Genomic DNA, 18,266 nt, shown 5'->3' with positions numbered 1-18,266 from the left:
AAACAGCCCCTATGGTCTGAATGTCCGAAGTAATCATAGAATCTCTAGACGATTGACCATTCTATCATGGGCACAGGCCATGCTTAAGAGCTGGCCATAGACATTGTGGCATGAAGACATTTTTTGGCTTTATCCAAATCTAAAAATGTTGAAAAAAGGTCAAAGATGATATATCAGACCAAATTACTTTACTTTTTTTATACCATTTTTTTCTGAGATCCCTATTAAATAGCAGTGAAACCTTTCTCATTAGTGCATTTTACTGGGGTCACTGTTATTTTCTGAAAAAAAAAAAACAAAAAAAAAAAATAATAATACCTTTAGACCATCAAAGGTGGTGGACTCCACAGACAGACTTGAATTCTACATCCTATTTACACATATTGCTGTTGGCTAGACTATTTTAGGTCTATAGGACTTACATGCTTACATATTACTTACTACCCTACATATTTTTCATGTAGTCAAATTGGAAGATTTTGCCAGCCCTATTTTATGGATGTAAGACTTACAAAAGTACATAAGCAAGCATTCATAAGTCATACATTTTTTTACTTGCAGCAAAACCACTGAGTCATTAAACAGAATATACACCCTGTGGATGTTCACACCCTGTACTAAACTGAAATTATACACCTCCATACGATGTGCTTTTGTTTAAGGATCTGGGACAATTCAAAACCTTAACTTATTACATTTGATCGACTGCTGTTCAAGAAAATTCTTTATTGACAAAATGAAACTTTAGTTAGCTTGACAGGGATAGAGTTTCAGACAAAGAGGTGAACACATAGATAGATAGATAGATAGATAGATAGATAGATAGATAGATAGATAGATAGATGGATGGATGGATGGATGGATGGATGGATGGATGGATGGATGGATGGATGGATGGAGGGACTGGCCGAAAGAAATACATTTAAACCTCCATAAAACGATCATAATGAACATTGTCACCTACGTTTATCTCTGGTACCTTGTTTCTTTGCACAAAAATGATGTTAATAATTTATTTAGAGTCTTTAAATATTAAATTGGGTCAAATTGTTCCCAAAGATAGCAGGGGGGATAGGTGGATGGATATGCCTACGTTATTTTCTTTATTTCACTATTATGTAAGATACTTTTTTTATTTTACCACCCCAGCGCAGCGGTTTAGCGAGGCTATCGGCGGTAAAGTCTGCTCTGCTGAGTCCTGGGCCGAAAAGCTCACACACGACATTCTCTCAGGTATTCGCGTCAAAACATGGCAAAATCTCGCGCGACTGGCGCTGGTTCTCGCCTCCCATTTCCTCTGAGTTTTTCGTTCCCGCCATCACCGCAGCGCGCCGCATGCCGGCAGCTCTCCATCTCCGTCACCCAGAGACTGCACGGGAGAGATAACCTGCTGCTGAAAACGTGTCCGCCTTCAAGCCTGGAATAAGGTACAGGGGCCGCTGTTTTATCAGAAAGCTGGCGGTGTTTTACTCGCATAAGAAATGAGTGTGTGGAGCAGCGCAGCGAGGAGGCTGCGTCTCCGGCCTGAGCCGCTGTAGCTCCGTGCTAACCGCTACAGCGCCGATGGAGCCGTGAGACTTATGATTGGTCAGTTAGCGCCCTGAACAGGAGACGAGGGAATGTGTGGAGCGCAGCCTGGCATCTACTACAGCTATTGTTTTTTACAGGGCAGTTCAGTAGAGTGTATTTCTCCTATTTTATTTTCATTACTGCCTGCGTATTTGTCCAGGAGCATCGTACTTCTCGGGTCTCTACAGCTAGCAAAGATGTTACTTGGCTATGTAATCAAGTTAGTTAGCCAGCTAGCCAGCGCCAGCTATTTGACCTGAGCGCTCTTAAAGCTCGCCGTCTTGTTTGTGTTTCACTTGTAAACCGTAACTACCAACGAAACGCTGCCGGTTGTTGCTTTATTTGTCAGTTTTATAAGACGCAGTATGAGCTGTGTTCTCGCCGCTGTGTTAAGTGTTACCTCAGGCTGGACGAGCTAACTTTTTTGCTGCGAAGCTGAAGTCAGCTTCTTATTCTGCAGCTTTTTTCAGATTTTCCCCGTTCCACCTTAAATCCCACAGCAGTCAAATTCTGGCGCCAGAATGTACAGTTAACTGCTGCACCATTTAAGGTGGAACGGGAAAATCTGAAAAAAGGGCTGGCGAATTGAAAGCCAGGTTAAGCATCTGTTGTGAGAGCCTTAGTGGGCTGGTCAGGAGGTGGTGTAAAAACAAACACACGTTCATTATCGTCTAGCTAGGCTGAAGATGAGGCATTTAGCTGTAGACATGTTTCATGTTTATATTTCACTCCAAAGTAGCGTCTAAGCAAGAGACAGACATTTAAAATCAGCAGATTTGAGCAATTTTCACTGTTTAGCTCTTCAGTTGTTTTGTCAGAGTGACTCCGTTTTACCTTCAAGTGAGCTCGTTTGTCGGGTTAGACACACGAATGTGTTTCGTTATTGTCGTTGCTCTTCGGGCGATTGCACTTAAAACGCAGTAAAGAAGGGGTTTAAACTTCAGCCACATATCGGATGAAAGCTGGTTGTTATGCTCCCAGTGCACTGCATGTGTATAGTTAACCTAGCAGTTAACTCAACCAGCCACCTGTTTTAATGTCCTGCTCACGCAGTGTGTCGTATATTGTAACTTGAACTGTGTTTTATTGCCGTAAGAATCGCACTGGACTGTGGTGTTTGTCGCTGAAAAGCCTTTCCCCGTCCTCTCTGTCTCTCCATTGTTAGGGCTTTTGTGAGGGACACTGGCCTCATCTGTTCGTCCTCGATCGCATTCAAAGCCCCAAATTTGAGCGCCTTGTCCAGTTCGACGCACTCATGGCTGCTGTAGTGCCCAAGATGTCCAGCGGTGGCGCTGTCCGCATCCGCTTCACCAGCCTGGAACTGGGCACGAGCAGATGGAAAGAGGGCATGTTTGAGATCCACGAGAGGGACAACAAATCAAATCTAGTACTGAAGTTCAACAGTGGTGGAGCTCCAAAAAAGTTCCCGGTAAGCAAATCCCTGACACTGCCCCTGCAAGAAATAATCACATGTAAATATGTGGGGTTTTTTGTTTTTGTTTTTATTTTGGTGTTTTATTATAGATACTGTACACATTTGTCACAGTTTTCATTTGTGATGTCAGGTTTTATTTTTCATTTGAGATCTTTCTCCCAAGGTTTATTTGTTTGTACCCTTTTCACAAGTGATTTCATGGTGTAACATCCAGGGGTACAGTGTGGCCATATTCACATTGTCACACTTGTTTACTTGTAGACATGTGTGTTTAGACACTTCACATGTGATAACATGAAATGTAGGGCTGTTATAGGGCTATCAGAAAAAGTTCAACTGGATTATTCAGTAAAAAAAAAACTTTAAATTTTTGAATTTCCTTTTTTTATCAGAATTAGAAGTGATTAGTTTACATGATAATGATCTTATTTGTCTCTCTTGCAGAGCCTGATAGACACCCATTTTTTGCAAGACTGTTTTTATATATTTACTGTTTCTCTCACATAGGGTGTATTTTGGTGTATCTGATTAATGTTTATGTAGAAGATATAATTCAAGTCTAGCTTGTGTCTTCAGTTTCGACATGTTTAACCCCTTTTGCCAGTGATTATGACTCCTTTTGTCAGTCATAAGTCTTGCAAATGAAAAACTGTGTGTTTGTGATAGCTGTGTGCAGTCATTGTTTTAAAAACGTTAAAGTGGAGATAATAATTAATTTAGGTATTTACTTATGCTTTAGAGTTGATGTTACAGACCCCTTAAAGGCTTAGTTTTTTTCTGTTAAGGTATTTTATAATCTTTAAAAAGCTGTGCAAGGTTTGATATAATTCAGTTAAATACATTTTTAATTTTTTTTTACCTTGATTAAAAAAACTCACTTATTTAATCATCAAAATAATTGATTGGTAATGACATTATTTGACACAGACAGCCCTGTTTTCATCAGACAACAATTATGTAAGGCTGGTGAAGCTGATGAATGTGCACATATTAATTAACTTTGATGGTGGGTGTTGTAAATGCACTTTGAATGCGCTGCTAATAATAATTTATTTGTTTGTCATTACAGTTGAACCACAATGTGAAGAATGTTGTTTTGACTCCGACACACTGTCACAACCGCTTGTCAGTAACACTGAAGGACTCAAGTGTTGTTATTTTTGAAAAAATACCCATAATGGATGCAAAAAAATTGAAGGACTACCTTGAAGCAATTAAGCAGGGAAAGCAAACAGGTGTGTTTGAATGATTAATACGGTTTAAAAATAATCTACAGTCAAACTAATAAATGCATTGAAAGCATTCTCTTTCATTAATTATTAATTAATATCATCTAATCATATCATATAATATATGTATTATCATATCATAATAATATTAGTATCATCATTCATTTCATCAGCTCTCAAGACAAACCAGGGAAGTGCCAGTTTTGGATTAGTACTTGGAAATCGATCAACGCAGAATGATCCAGTCTTATCTTCATCAGAAAAACAGGTGGGATGTCTTTACTGGCTCTTTGTTTTTTGGTAATAAATGCTTGTATTCACTGGTGTTTTTAACCTTTGTTGATTTATGTTCTCAAGACAACACAAAGACGGTCGAGCTTGGACAGCAAAGAAGAGAGCATGCCACGGAAGCCGCTGGCCAGTCCCAGCCGAGTCACTTCAACGCCAGTACGCAGTGGACTATCAGAGAACAGGTAAATTTATGTAGCTGTTCTATAGTGTTTTTTTCAAGACCGGCACTTTTGTTTTCCTTATCTTAATTTTGTAAGTGTTGCAGTTATATTATGGCCAGTGAAAATGATGATGCCCTCTGCGTCATTCGTCATCAAGCCGGGTAGTCCAGTTGATCAATTTCAAACTTTCAGTTCTTTAGCAAGTGTTCCAGCTTTGAAATTCTGTAGTTTCACTGTTCTTTTGTAAAAATTTCAAAGCAAACATGTACTTTTAAAATTGTCATGAAAAGTTAAGTATAAACGGTCCAGAAAAATGTAAATTGGCTGGCCATGCTTTAGGTTTGTTATTTATTATATATTAAGGGAAAGTTGTGCCTATCATTGGCAGTTGCACACTTTGTAGGTATGGGTGCATTTTTGATGTGTACTTGGCATAAAACAATAGCAAAACTATCACTGCAGGAAGATGTTGAGTTTGGATAGGATGATGGCTTCACAGTTGTCAGCAATAGAGCATAGCTTAATATCATGACCTAGTGGGGAAAAGTGTGTTTTGAAAATCATAGGAAAAAACTTCCTAGGAGACTGGCTCAGATTTTCTTTTGCTCGTGCCTCTGGCTCTGTTTAGCCCCGAGTGTTTGAATTGGCTTATTAGTTATGTTATACAGAGGTTCTTGAATGAACAGCATGTCTCACATGCTTTTATCATTTTACCTATGATGTATGGTATCTTGAGAGCTCAGTGACTGACAAAGGTGGCTAGCTCAATAAACCTCTTGATGTTTAATACTGGTGTGTAGGTAAATAATTATGGACACTTTGATATAACTGTTTTTTGGGGGACCGTGTAGATTCATAAACAGTAAACCTTATGGTAAAAGAAAGGGCTTAACTGGTTTCTGATTCTGTTCTAACCAGATTATGAACACTTTGTTGTGGTTGAAGCTCAGCATCCAATTATTAGTTCTGCTTTAAGCAAACTGTTTTGTTTTTTATTCTTTTTGAGTCCCTCCTTCAAGTTACCTCACTAAGTTTAACAAGTTGTTTTTAACCTGACAGGCTGTAAACAAAGTACCATGACTTTATATGATTGAGCTGATCTGATGCGTGTTTTCTCCAGGAGCGAGAAGAGGAAGAGGCTAATGAGCTCAGACAGCGACATGACTGAGGACTACCCCAAAGAGAACGACTCCTCTAGGTATTCAGCACTTTCAAGTCAGATAACAGATAACCATTTCCATTGTGTCTGTGGAAAGGTTCCATACTTCTTGAGGAAAGCTGTATGATAAGTCACATTTTTAATGCTAATAATTGTAATATGGGTTTCTGCCATAAACACAATATTACAGCGTCAGTGACTAAAAAAAATTGCCACACAAACTGTTAGAAGGCTAACGAGTGCTTCTCTGTGCTGGGATTGAACCCTGCTGTTCCATGAGGGAAGCGATTAACTTGACCATTAGATTAAAAATGCATCAAACGTTAGGATTGTTCACACTCAGTATTGTTTTAAGTGTGTGATTCAGTAATTCCTACTGTCAAAACAAACATGATGACTTTGAGTGCACAAAAGTCTGTTTGTAGTTCTGATGTAAGTAGCTGTTAGTAGTTCATTTCTTTGTAAATTGCACAGTAGCTAATGGCATTTTATAATTTTCTATTTTGCTGTAGTGTGAGGTTAGTAAGATTTCTAATTACACATCCAAAAACAAGTCTGTGCTTGGGTAATGTCAGAGATGCACTTTAAAAAAAAACACTTCCCATATCATATCAGTATGACATCCAACAGTTTTATTGAACATCGCATTTTATGTTTGTATCCTACAGCCCTATTTTGATTTGTTTAAGCTGAGCAAACAAAATGAGTAATTATGGTAAAGTTGTTTATAGTACTTTGTCTCCTGTTCCTCCATTGTCCTCTATATGTGGTATTACGTATGTCTTGTCTTTAAACTTGTACACACTGCTGGGATGATTAGAATACTCCAAAAATTTGTAACAAGGTTTCTTTTCTCCAGCAACAATAAGGCCACTTCAGACCCATCGAGGAAGTACATGCTCAGTTGCAAAGAGAAGTTGAAGCAATCAGAGGAGAACAGGACTTCAGGTGGGTACTAATGTAGGTGTGAAGCATTGCAGAATCATTTGTTCTAGATTTTTTGTTTACTTATTCTTTTGTATATGATTTCATCACAAACAGCTCCTCTGGTATCTGCACCCCTCCAACCATCATCCTTCTATGGAAGCAGGACAGGAACTAAAGATTACTCACAAACACATTCGTTCTTGGACAGGTAATTGTCATGTGACATTTGTTTATTCTAGTTCACGTTTGCATTTGTATACTCCCAACATTCACAGTTGAGGCATTGTTTCAGTAAGTGTTGTCATGATGCATAACCATAAAAATACACTGAGCAGGGGCTCAGCTTTTAATATCGAGCTGACCTTTACCATTAAAGGCCCACCAGCACAAGCCAGTCCCCCTCTGCCAAAAGAAGCCTGATGCTACCAAACCACTCCACTCCCTTCAAAAAAGTCCGCCCATCCCTGGAATATGGAGGCTGGAATAAACAGAGACCCTCCACCTTATCTCAAGCTCAGCCTCCTCTGCAGGGGTGAGTTTTACACCTTGCTCACCTTGCACACAGTGTTTTCAGTTCATTCTAGTGATACATGAGTTTCTGTGCTTTAATTAGATTCTCCAACTTGGGAAACACGTGCTACATGAATGCCATACTGCAGTCACTTTTCAGCCTGCCCTCTTTTTCAAATGACCTGTTGAAACAGGGCATCCCATGGAAGAGAGTCCCCCTCAATGCCCTACTGAGGTACTGTGGCATTGCGGTCTTGTTTTCTAAAAGGTTTGGGGATGCTATAACTATTGTTTCACTTCATGTCGAGGGTTTGTAACATAAACTGTCATGGGTAATCTCCATTAGGCGCTTTGCTCATCTACTGGCCAAAAAAGACATCTCCTCTCCAGAGGTGAAGAAAGATTTGCTGAGGAGGGTGAAGAATGCCATTTCTTCTACAGCTGAGCGTTTCTCTGGGTACATGCAAAATGTAAGAGAAGCGTCACTGTTATTCTTCATGTACTGTTCAGTGCCTCACTTCAATCTCACTATTTATTTTCTAAATAGAATAATCATCTAAATAATCATTGTTTTGAATTGCTACCTTTGTTTTAAGATGCATTTAGGAACAGTGGGCAAGGATGTGACTTATTGCACTTCAGTAAGTTAATACTTTGCTCCCAGGATGCTCATGAGTTCCTGAGCCAGTGTCTGGATCAGCTGAAAGAGGATGTGGAGAAGGTCAATAAGAGCTGTAAGAGTGAGCCCATGGCCTGGGATGAACCTCATGGCACACGGCTAACGGAGGAGCCGGACACCTCACGCATATACACTTGTCCTGTTACTGTCAACATGGAGTTTGAAGTGCAGCATACAATCACGTGCAAAAGGTGGGATGTTTTTAGTTTATATATCCATTGTTTGCTTAGTTAACTGCGTTTCTGGATGTTTTCTTGCTTTTTATCTGGTGTTTGCCCCTTCCCAATTTCTCCTGTTTTTTGCATGTATGTCACACTTAAATGTTTCAGATCATCAAACTGCTTTTAAGTTTAGACAATGGTAACCCAAGTAAACAGTGCTCTTTTTAAATGACTTTATTTATTGAAGGAAAAATTGTACCATATCAGTCAGTTAAGATTTTAATTGACTGAAGGGTTCAGTTTCACTAGCCACACCATGGCATGATTGATGTCGACTCTAAACCTGTCTGGCAATGTGAAGCAGTCTAGAAGGAGGCTAAAGAGATTTAGATACATATGTGAAACAAAATGATTGAAATGTACCAATCTGGAAAGGGTTACAAAGCCATTGCTAAGGCCCCAGCACTCCAGTGAACCACAGTGAGAGCCATTACCCACAAATGGAGAGAACTTGCAACAGTGGTGAACTTTTCCAGGAGTGGCCAGCCTACTGAAATATCACCAAGAGCGCATTGACAACTCTTCAAGGAGGTCACAGAAGACTACAGATCAACATCTAAATAACTACAAGCTTCAGTTGCCTCAGTTAAGGTCAATGTGCATGATTCCACAATAGGAGACACTGGGCAAAATGGCATTCATGGGAGCGTTGCAAAGCCCAAGCTACTGGTGACCAAAAACAACACACAGGCTTGTCTTGCATTTGCAAAAAATTAAGGACTGTTAATATTCTGGTGACTGAGTAGTCAAAGATGGAAGACATGGATCCAATTACATTTTGCAATCAACAGCAATCATACCATCAGTCGACCCTGGTGGTGGTAGTTTAATGGTCTGGGCCTGCTGTGCTTCTGCAGGACCTGGATGATGTAATTAATGGAGTCATGAATTCTGCTTTCTATCAGAAAATCCTAAAGGAGAATGTTTTCCTGTCAGTTTGTGACCTAAAGCTCAATCACATTTGGGTTATGCAGCAAGACAGTGATCCAATGCACCAAAGCAAGTCCACCTTTGAACGGTCCAGAAGAAACAAAATGAAGATTTTGGAGTGGCCGAGTCAAAGTCCTGACTTGATTCCCATTGCAATACTGTGGCAAGACCTTAAACAGGCAGTTCATGCTCAAAAACCCTCCAAAGTGGTCAAATAAAAAAAATTCTGCAAAGAAGAGAGATCCAATATTTCTCCACAGTAATGTGCAAGTTATTGCAAATATTTAATTGCAGTTGTTGCTGTCCATGGTGGCAGGTTTCATGGGGCACTTTTTCACATGGCTATTATAGGTTTTGAATACATCTTCAATAAATGGTCATATAAAAGCTACATTTTGTGTTTACTTGTGTTGTCTTTTATATTAAAATTGGATGATCTGAAATATTTAAAGATGGTAAATTAGTAAGAATAAAAGAAATTAGGCAAAATGTTGGTGTTGGCGTTTGTGTCCAGAAAATTTGACAACTATTTCAAAAGTGGGAATGTTATGTTTAACATTTAGAAGCAGATGAAATGGGTTGATTGGTTACTGTCCCTTCTGTAGAAGGATTCATTAGATTTTTATTTTCTTCTACTGCCTTAACTGTTCCCTTTTTATTCTTGAAATGTTATTACTGTTTTTTTTTTTTGTCCTTATAAGGACTTTGTTTACACAGTATTTTCAACTGACGTTTGCAAATATCCGTGTTTGTCACTGTTTTGTTCATAACTGTTGCATTGTTTTGTATTAGAAATTTTCTTTGTACTTTTTTTTTTTTTTTTGAATAATTTTCCCTTAATGCTGTGCACAAGCTAAGTCTTCATTGTCTGTATTGTATTGTTCTGTCCACATGAAACTTAGCTGTGGAGAGGTGGTGACAAAACGTGAACAGTTCAATGACCTTTCCATTGACCTGCCTCGCCGGAAGAAAACTCTCCCTCTGAGATCCATCCAAGACTCACTGGATCTTTTTTTCAGGGTAGGCTTACGTGCTGTTGCATGCATTCTGTCATCAAAACATTCTAATATTGCCCTAAATACTTTATCATCTGACATTTTTAGTTCTATACTCTTCAGGACACTTGAGTTCTGTCTTCATATCCAAATACTTCTGAAAATTGTTGATTTGTTCCATTTATTAGTTTCAACCAGCTGTGTTAACTTGTTTTGGTGATTCTTTGTAGATGGAAGAAATTGAATATTCTTGTGAGAAGTGTAATGGGAAAGCTGCTACTGTCACACACAAATTCAACAGACTTCCCAGGTAGTATGTCACACTTATTTCTTATGGTGTTATTTTTCATCTGCCAAATCCAGAATATCCAACGTAAGCTTTTTGTCTGTGTTTCTCAGGGTGCTGATTCTTCATCTGAAACGGTACAGTTACAATGCACAGTTGTCTCTCAACAGCAAGTTAGGCCAGCAGGTTCTGATCCCGAAATACCTCACCCTGCTCTCCCACTGCACAGAGAATACACGCCCCCCGCTCAGCCTAGGCTGGAATGCTCAGACAGCCCTGTAAGACTCTGTACATCATTCAGTCTAGCATCTGGCTCTCAGTCTCTGTGTGTGTGTGTGTGTGTGTGTGTGTGTGTGTGTGTGTGTGTGTGTGTGTGTGTGTGTGTGTGTGTATGTATGTATATATATATATATATATATATATATATATATATATATATATATATACGTGTGTATGTATGTGTATATATATATATATATATATATATATATATATATATATATATATATATATATATATATATATATATATATATATATATATACAGTGGGGAGAACAAGTATTTGATACACTGCTGATTTTTCAGGTTTTCCCACTTGCAAAGCATGTAGAAGACTGTAATTTTTATCATAGGTACTCTTCAACTGTGAGTGATGGAATCTAAAACAAAAATCCAGAAAAATACATTGTATGATTTTTAAATAATTAATTTCCATTTTATTGTGTGAAATAAGTATTTGATCATCTATCAACCAGTAAGAATTTTGGCTTTCACAGACATGTTACTTCTTCTTTAAGAAGCCCTCCTGTTCTCCACTCATTACCTGTATTAACTGCACCTGTTTGAACTCGTTACCTGTATAAAAGACACCTGTCCACACACTCAATCAGTCAGACTCCAGCATCTCCACAATGCCCAAGACCAGAGAGCTGTGTAAGGACATCAGGGATAAAATTGTAGACCTGCACAAGGCTGGGATGGGCTACAGGACAATAGGCAAGCAGCTTGGTGAGAAGGCAACAACTGTTGGTGCAATTATTAGAAAATGGAAGAAATGCAAAATAACAGAAAATCTCCCTCGGTCTGGGGCGCCATGCAAGATCTCACCTCGTGGAGCATCAATGATCTTGAGGAAGGTGAGGAATGAGCCCAGAACTACACGGCAGGACCTGGTCAATGACCTGAATAGAGCTGGGACCACAGTCTCAAAGAAAACAATCAGTAACACTCTACGCCGTCAAGGATTAAAATCCTGCAGTGCACGCAAGGTGCCCTTCCTCAAGCCAACACATGTCAAAGCCCGTCTGAAGTTTGCAAATGACCATCTGAATGATCCAGAGGAGGAATGGGAGAAGGTCATGTGGTCTGATGAGACAAAAATAGAACTTTTTCGTTTAAACTCCACTCGTCATATTTGGAGGAAGAAGAATGATGTATATATATACAGTGGGGAGAACAAGTATTTGATACACTGCTGATTTTTCAGGTTTTCCCACTTGCAAAGCATGTAGAAGACTGTAATTTTTATCATAGGTACTCTTCAACTGTGAGTGATGGAATCTAAAACAAAAATCCAGAAAAATACATTGTATGATTTTTAAATAATTAATTTCCATTTTATTGTGTGAAATAAGTATTTGATCATCTATCAACCAGTAAGAATTTTGGCTTTCACAGACATGTTACTTCTTCTTTAAGAAGCCCTCCTGTTCTCCACTCATTACCTGTATTAACTGCACCTGTTTGAACTCGTTACCTGTATAAAAGACACCTGTCCACACACTCAATCAGTCAGACTCCAGCATCTCCACAATGCCCAAGACCAGAGAGCTGTGTAAGGACATCAGGGATAAAATTGTAGACCTGCACAAGGCTGGGATGGGCTACAGGACAATAGGCAAGCAGCTTGGTGAGAAGGCAACAACTGTTGGTGCAATTATTAGAAAATGGAAGAAATGCAAAATAACAGAAAATCTCCCTCGGTCTGGGGCGCCATGCAAGATCTCACCTCGTGGAGCATCAATGATCTTGAGGAAGGTGAGGAATGAGCCCAGAACTACACGGCAGGACCTGGTCAATGACCTGAATAGAGCTGGGACCACAGTCTCAAAGAAAACAATCAGTAACACTCTACGCCGTCAAGGATTAAAATCCTGCAGTGCACGCAAGGTGCCCTTCCTCAAGCCAACACATGTCAAAGCCCGTCTGAAGTTTGCAAATGACCATCTGAATGATCCAGAGGAGGAATGGGAGAAGGTCATGTGGTCTGATGAGACAAAAATAGAACTTTTTCGTTTAAACTCCACTCGTCATATTTGGAGGAAGAAGAATGATGAGTACAACCCCAAGAACACCATCCCAACCCTGAAGCATGGCGGTGGAAACATCATTCTTTGGGGATGCTTTTCTGCAAAGGGGACAGGACGACTGCACCGTATTGTGGGAAGGATGGATGGGGCCATGTATCGTGAGATTTTGGCCAACAACCTCCTTCCCTCAGTAAGAGCACTGAAGATGGGTCGTGGCTGAGTCTTCCAGCATGATAACGACCCAAAACACACAGCCAGGGCAACTAAAGAGTGGCTCCGTAGGAAACATCTTAAGGTCCTGGAGTGGCCTAGCCAGTCTCCAGACCTGAATCCAATAGAAAATCTTTGGAGGGAGCTTAAAGTCCGTGTGGCCCAGCGACAGCCACGAAACCTGAAGGCTCTGGAGGAGATCTGTATGGAGGAGTGGGCCAAAATCCCTGCTGCAGTGTGTGCAAACCTTGTCAAGAACTACAGGAAACGTCTCATCTCTGTAATTGCAAACAAAGGTTTCTGTACCAAATATTAAGTTTCTTTTTCTGGTGTATCAAATACTTATTTCACACAATAAAATGGAAATTAATTATTTAAAAATCATACAATGTATTTTTCTGGATTTTTGTTTTAGATTCCATCACTCACAGTTGAAGAGTACCTATGATAAAAATTACAGTCTTCTACATGATTTGCAAGTGGGAAAACCTGAAAAATCAGCAGTGTATCAAATACTTGTTCTCCCCACTGTATATATAATGTGTATGTGTGTGTGTGTGTGTGTGTGTGTGTGTGTGTATATATATATATATATATATATATATATATATATATATATATATATATATATATATATATATATATATATATACACATACATACATACATACATATATATATATATATATATATATATATATATATATATATATATATATATATATATATATATATATATATGTGTGTGTGTGTGTGTGTGTGTGTGTGTGTGTGTGTGTGTGTGTATATATATATATATATATATATATATATATATATATATATATATATATATATATATATATATATTAGAGTATTTTGAGCTGTTGCTTTAATCACTCTCCTAATTATCACTGATCATTTCAGGCTACTCATGACTGTGAATATTTTCAGTTTTAAAAATAAAAAAATTTAAAAACATAAGGAGTTCTCTCATTTTGAAGCCACCACATCATCTTTATGGATAGTCTGTTGCAGTCAAGCGCTTGGAAATTTGCTTGTGGTTGTGAAAATTGGTCAGAAAGGGCAAAAGGGGATGTTAAAATCAGAACTGAAAGTCTCTTACATGTTATATGTGCAACCTGTCATTACAGGTCCAGAACACTGAAAACGTCCCAGTCTGTGAACTCCTCAGTGCTACGGTGAGGCAATAGGTGTACACCATTGTCATTCCTTACATTTACATTCCTTTTGAGTATCAGGTGCATTAAATGGTAAATGTTTTTGTATTTACAGAAAAGGTTCTATAAAGTCTGAGAACACGGGCAGTATCTTAGGTGACTCTGATAGTGAAGAGGATCTAACACGGAAAGTTAATTGCAAACGTCGGCTTGGTGAATCCCTCCCAGATGATGACAGAATAGAGGAGGTGAGCTGGCACTCGTCTTTGACTTGGTATCCGTTGGGGAGATGGTACACAATTATTACCTGTAGGTCAGAGTATTGTAGAGAATCTCTACCTTATTGGAATTTTTATAATTCAAGTAATTTTCTCCATCTTGTTTAGGTGCAGCAAAGTGGTGCAGTGGAACACACAGAATTTACAGGTATGAATGATGATGAAATGCTGGCTGCAGTTCTCGAGATGAGTCGCCATGACACCGGTCTTTCTGGGCCCCATGATAATGAACCAACCAGTAGCCCTGATACAGGCTTTGGAGACACAGATGCTCAGGAGCTAACTCAGCATTTGGACATGCTGGAGGGAGACAAACAATCGGGAGGTACTAAAAGTGTCACAGCACAGTATATGTATTGAGTTTGTAGTTTTTGATACTTTTTGAACATCGCACTGCTTGTTCTTAGGCTTATCAGATGTTAAAGTATAAGTGTGTATTTACAAAGTGCTGTTTAGTGACAGTTTTTGAAAATATGTACAACACATCTGTTTTTCATCCAGTGAATATGTTCAGTCTTTGGATTAAAATCAGATTGATTATGTATTTGTGTTTGTGATCTGCTGAAATGTCATTGTGTAACACTCAGATATGCTGGGCTCCTTGGACCTGACTATGGATGAGAATAAGGAGAATCAGACTCCAGATGGGTCTCAGGGTGAGCTGGACTGGGTACAGCAGTACAATTTGGACCAGGAGCGTGAAGAGCAGGAGTTACAACAGGCCCTTGCGCAGAGTTTACAGGAACATGTATGGCCTTTTTACTTTCTCCAGCCACTCCAGTTTGTTTTTGACTTTAAAAATATAACTGACATGGCAGATGATCTAGGAGCTGTAAAATCCATGTGGGTCTTATGCATTGAATTTGTATTCACAATAAGTCAGTTTTATGTAGGAAATGGTTAATATTTAGATCCTATCCATGCACAGGAGGCAAGGGAGATGAGGGAGGATGACGATCTGAAGAGAGCAACAGAGCTCAGCTTGCAAGGTAGGGCGGTGGAGAGTTAATTGCATTAATTATATTGTGAATTTGTTTTTTTCTCTTCTGTTGTATTTCTTACCTTTTTGACCTTTTTGGTTTTCCAAGAGTTCAACAACTCCCTTCCTGATTTGATGTGTTCTGATGATGATTCGGGTAATGAGGATGCACTGGACATGGAGTACAGTGAAGCAGAGACAGAGCAACTGAAGAGAAATGCTGAGGTACAAAAAGGCCATTCTCAAACACTACAATAATCTAGTCATAGCCTCCTTCCCTTTTGAACCACGGTATTACAAGGCAGTAGCCTGTATGAACAAATTAATATAGTGAAAATTAAAATAAATCCTTTAAAAAAAAATTTTTTTTTTATTTCATGCTTTAGTTTTTGGCATACTTTTGTCAAAATTCTAAGTAAATCGTATTAAATATTCTAAATATCTGCTCTGCAGAGTGGAGAGCTCGCCAACTCCTTCAGACTCATCAGTGTGGTCAGTCACATTGGCACTAGCTCATCATCAGGTAGGAATAACTTGTGTCCAGTTCAGTCACTTTCTGTGCATTTGTGTTGTTTTTGGATTCTAAGCTCTGAAAATAGTAACATAAAATGAAAACAAGTAGGTGCTTGTGCACATACAAATCTGCTGAATGCTCACTTTATCTATACCTTCAAATGATGTTACAGACTGTGCTCTTTTTAGCCTGAGCATCATTAAGAATGGTCATTCTTTTTTTCTTTCAGGTCACTACATAAGTGATGTTTATGACATGAAGAAGCAGTCCTGGCTAACTTACAATGATTTAGATGTGTCCCGTACCCAGGAGTCCACCGTTCAGAGGGACAGGGACAGAAGTGGATACATTTTCTTTTACATGCACAAGTAGGTTTTTTAACTCATCTGTTTGTTCAGCAATAATGCCATTAGAAGATAACTGTAATTGTACTTGCTTGTATCACAGAATTGTTTTTCACACTTTTTAGAAATGAGCATGATGTTGTTCAAATTTAAACAGTCATTGCCAAGTCCATATATTGAAACTAAGCTGCATAGATATAGCCAGTTTTAAATACAGTGGTTTTTGTAATGTCACGTAAATCACCCCATTGAAATGTCTATTGAGCCTGTGGTACTTTATCTCAGCACATTCAGACTGAAGTTATGAGGAGTGTTTCAGCCTGAACTGCTTTTTGAATAAAGACCAAGACAGGGCAGCCAATCAGAACAAAGTTTGTTTACATATCAATCATAAAGGCAAAGTAATATAAAAACAGTCTGTTTAAGTGTAAGGAATAAAAAGAGGTTGGAAAATGGTCATGTAAAATGAATTATGTGTCTCATTGGTACATAAGCCCACAAAAACTGGACCTCGGGGAATAAAAAATTCAATTCAAGTAAAAAAAAAAAAAAACTAGCATATGAGTTATTTAAAAATGGCATTTACAGCTGATTAACAGTATATGCACAGCTGTTTGTTGTAAAAAGGATAAAAATACATCAAATATATATTCATACATGATTGTTTCCCAAGAATTACCATAATCCAAAGCTCTGCTCAAACTGATTCTGCATTTATATGTAAATGTGACCACCTCTGTCCTCTCTTCAGGAACGTGTTTGAGGAGCTGTCAGAGCTGGAGAGGGCAGGAGGGAGCAGCGATGCCAGCCGCACGGTCCTGCAGCCTTTATAAGAGGCTGCTTTTTCAGGCCCGACCTGCAGCCTGGCGCTATTGTGATACTTGTGGTGATGAACGGGTGAGCTGAGTCTAGGGTAGAACATCTCTGTCCAGTACTACTGATCACCGTCCACACACGCTCACCTACTTCAGGCACTTTCTTTTTTTCTATTTTTTTCGTTTCTCCTTTTCCCTGTTGTGAATATTGTCACTGATTGTTTCTAGAGTAGACTTCAGTATTGATGTTCCTCAAGCTTGTGTAGATATGACAGTTTATGGGAAAAGACACAAAAAAGAAATAAAACAAACTCAACATACTGGGTTTCTAAAGGAAATGAAATTCAGCCTTGAGACATTTGTTCTTCTATTTTTCCAAATCTTCCTATTTACTGAATATTGCCTTTGATAAAATAAAGTCCCTTGGTGGAGCAGAAGCCTTTATGCATTAATAAATTCAGAGCAAATGTCTGAGGGTCAGGGAGTGTTTGTCTCTCTTGAGCGGTTTCTTTTTCAACTTTTCCAAAATTCTTTATGATCTATTGAATATAAAGATTTATTCTTATATGTTTAAGGGTGGTATGGGCATCTGTTTCTTGTTTTGATATGCAGCTGAAAATGTGGTGCAATATTTACTTTGCCAGTTGGCTTTTATATGTCTGTCCTATAGCGATGAGAAGGGGTTCCAGTTTATATTCAAGGCTTTACTGACTGTTTATTGTTATTTTAATCATATTTTATAAGTATAATCTAACAAGCTAAATGATTAATGTAGCTTTTCTGTTTTTTAAAGGACACTTTTGAAGGCTTCTTTGTCATCAACATACACACCCAGTAAAGTACCGTTTCTTTCCACCTGTATAGAGCTTTACTTTGTGGATGTTGCACTTTTTTTGTAGGACATCTTTCTTCAGATCGAAGCCAGAAACAATGCATACACCTTTAGAAAAGCTATTCCAGTGTGATTTTGGCTCCCTGTGAGGCCAGAAGATGTGAATATTTATTTTACAACTTTTTTTTTGGGGGGGGGGGGTAAACCACTGTCTGTTATATTCAGTAACCTCGAACTTTTATTTACACTTGTGTTTTTGCTTTTTTTTCCTGACTGCATTAACAAGAGTGGGCTGAATAGTAAACTCTGTATGGTATTTTAAGGAACAGTTCTCTGAAGAAACAGTGGTATAAAATTATCAGTTGCTTAGTGTTTCAGTCTTTGAATTCCTAAAGCGCATTTTAAAAATAAAATTTATTTAGAAAACAGGAA

General features: G+C 38.6%; 1 protein-coding gene across 1 annotated transcript; it reads left to right on the top strand.

Annotated features, from left to right (window-relative positions):
• The first annotated feature begins 1,307 nt into the window (after positions 1-1,307).
• usp37 (ubiquitin specific peptidase 37) lies at positions 1,308-18,264 on the top strand. Its single transcript, XM_017691617.2, has 24 exons — positions 1,308-1,427; positions 2,735-2,998; positions 4,074-4,239; positions 4,407-4,501; positions 4,591-4,706; positions 5,806-5,883; positions 6,704-6,792; positions 6,886-6,979; positions 7,148-7,303; positions 7,385-7,516; positions 7,628-7,751; positions 7,946-8,151; positions 10,014-10,131; positions 10,337-10,416; positions 10,506-10,670; positions 14,046-14,093; positions 14,188-14,320; positions 14,459-14,675; positions 14,938-15,098; positions 15,279-15,339; positions 15,439-15,554; positions 15,783-15,852; positions 16,073-16,211; positions 16,939-18,264. The coding sequence occupies exons 2-24, from the start codon at positions 2,825-2,827 to the stop codon at positions 17,018-17,020; spliced, it is 2,820 nt and encodes a 939-aa protein (XP_017547106.1). The 5' UTR covers positions 1,308-1,427; positions 2,735-2,824; the 3' UTR covers positions 17,021-18,264.
• Positions 18,265-18,266: the final 2 nt, after the last annotated feature.

The sequence above is a fragment of the Pygocentrus nattereri genome, chromosome 6 (genome assembly GCF_015220715.1).
Source record: "Pygocentrus nattereri isolate fPygNat1 chromosome 6, fPygNat1.pri, whole genome shotgun sequence".
Classification (NCBI taxonomy): domain Eukaryota; kingdom Metazoa; phylum Chordata; class Actinopteri; order Characiformes; family Serrasalmidae; genus Pygocentrus; species Pygocentrus nattereri.
Note: the sequence above shows the minus strand (reverse complement) of the source record. Positions and strands in the feature narration are given on the sequence as shown.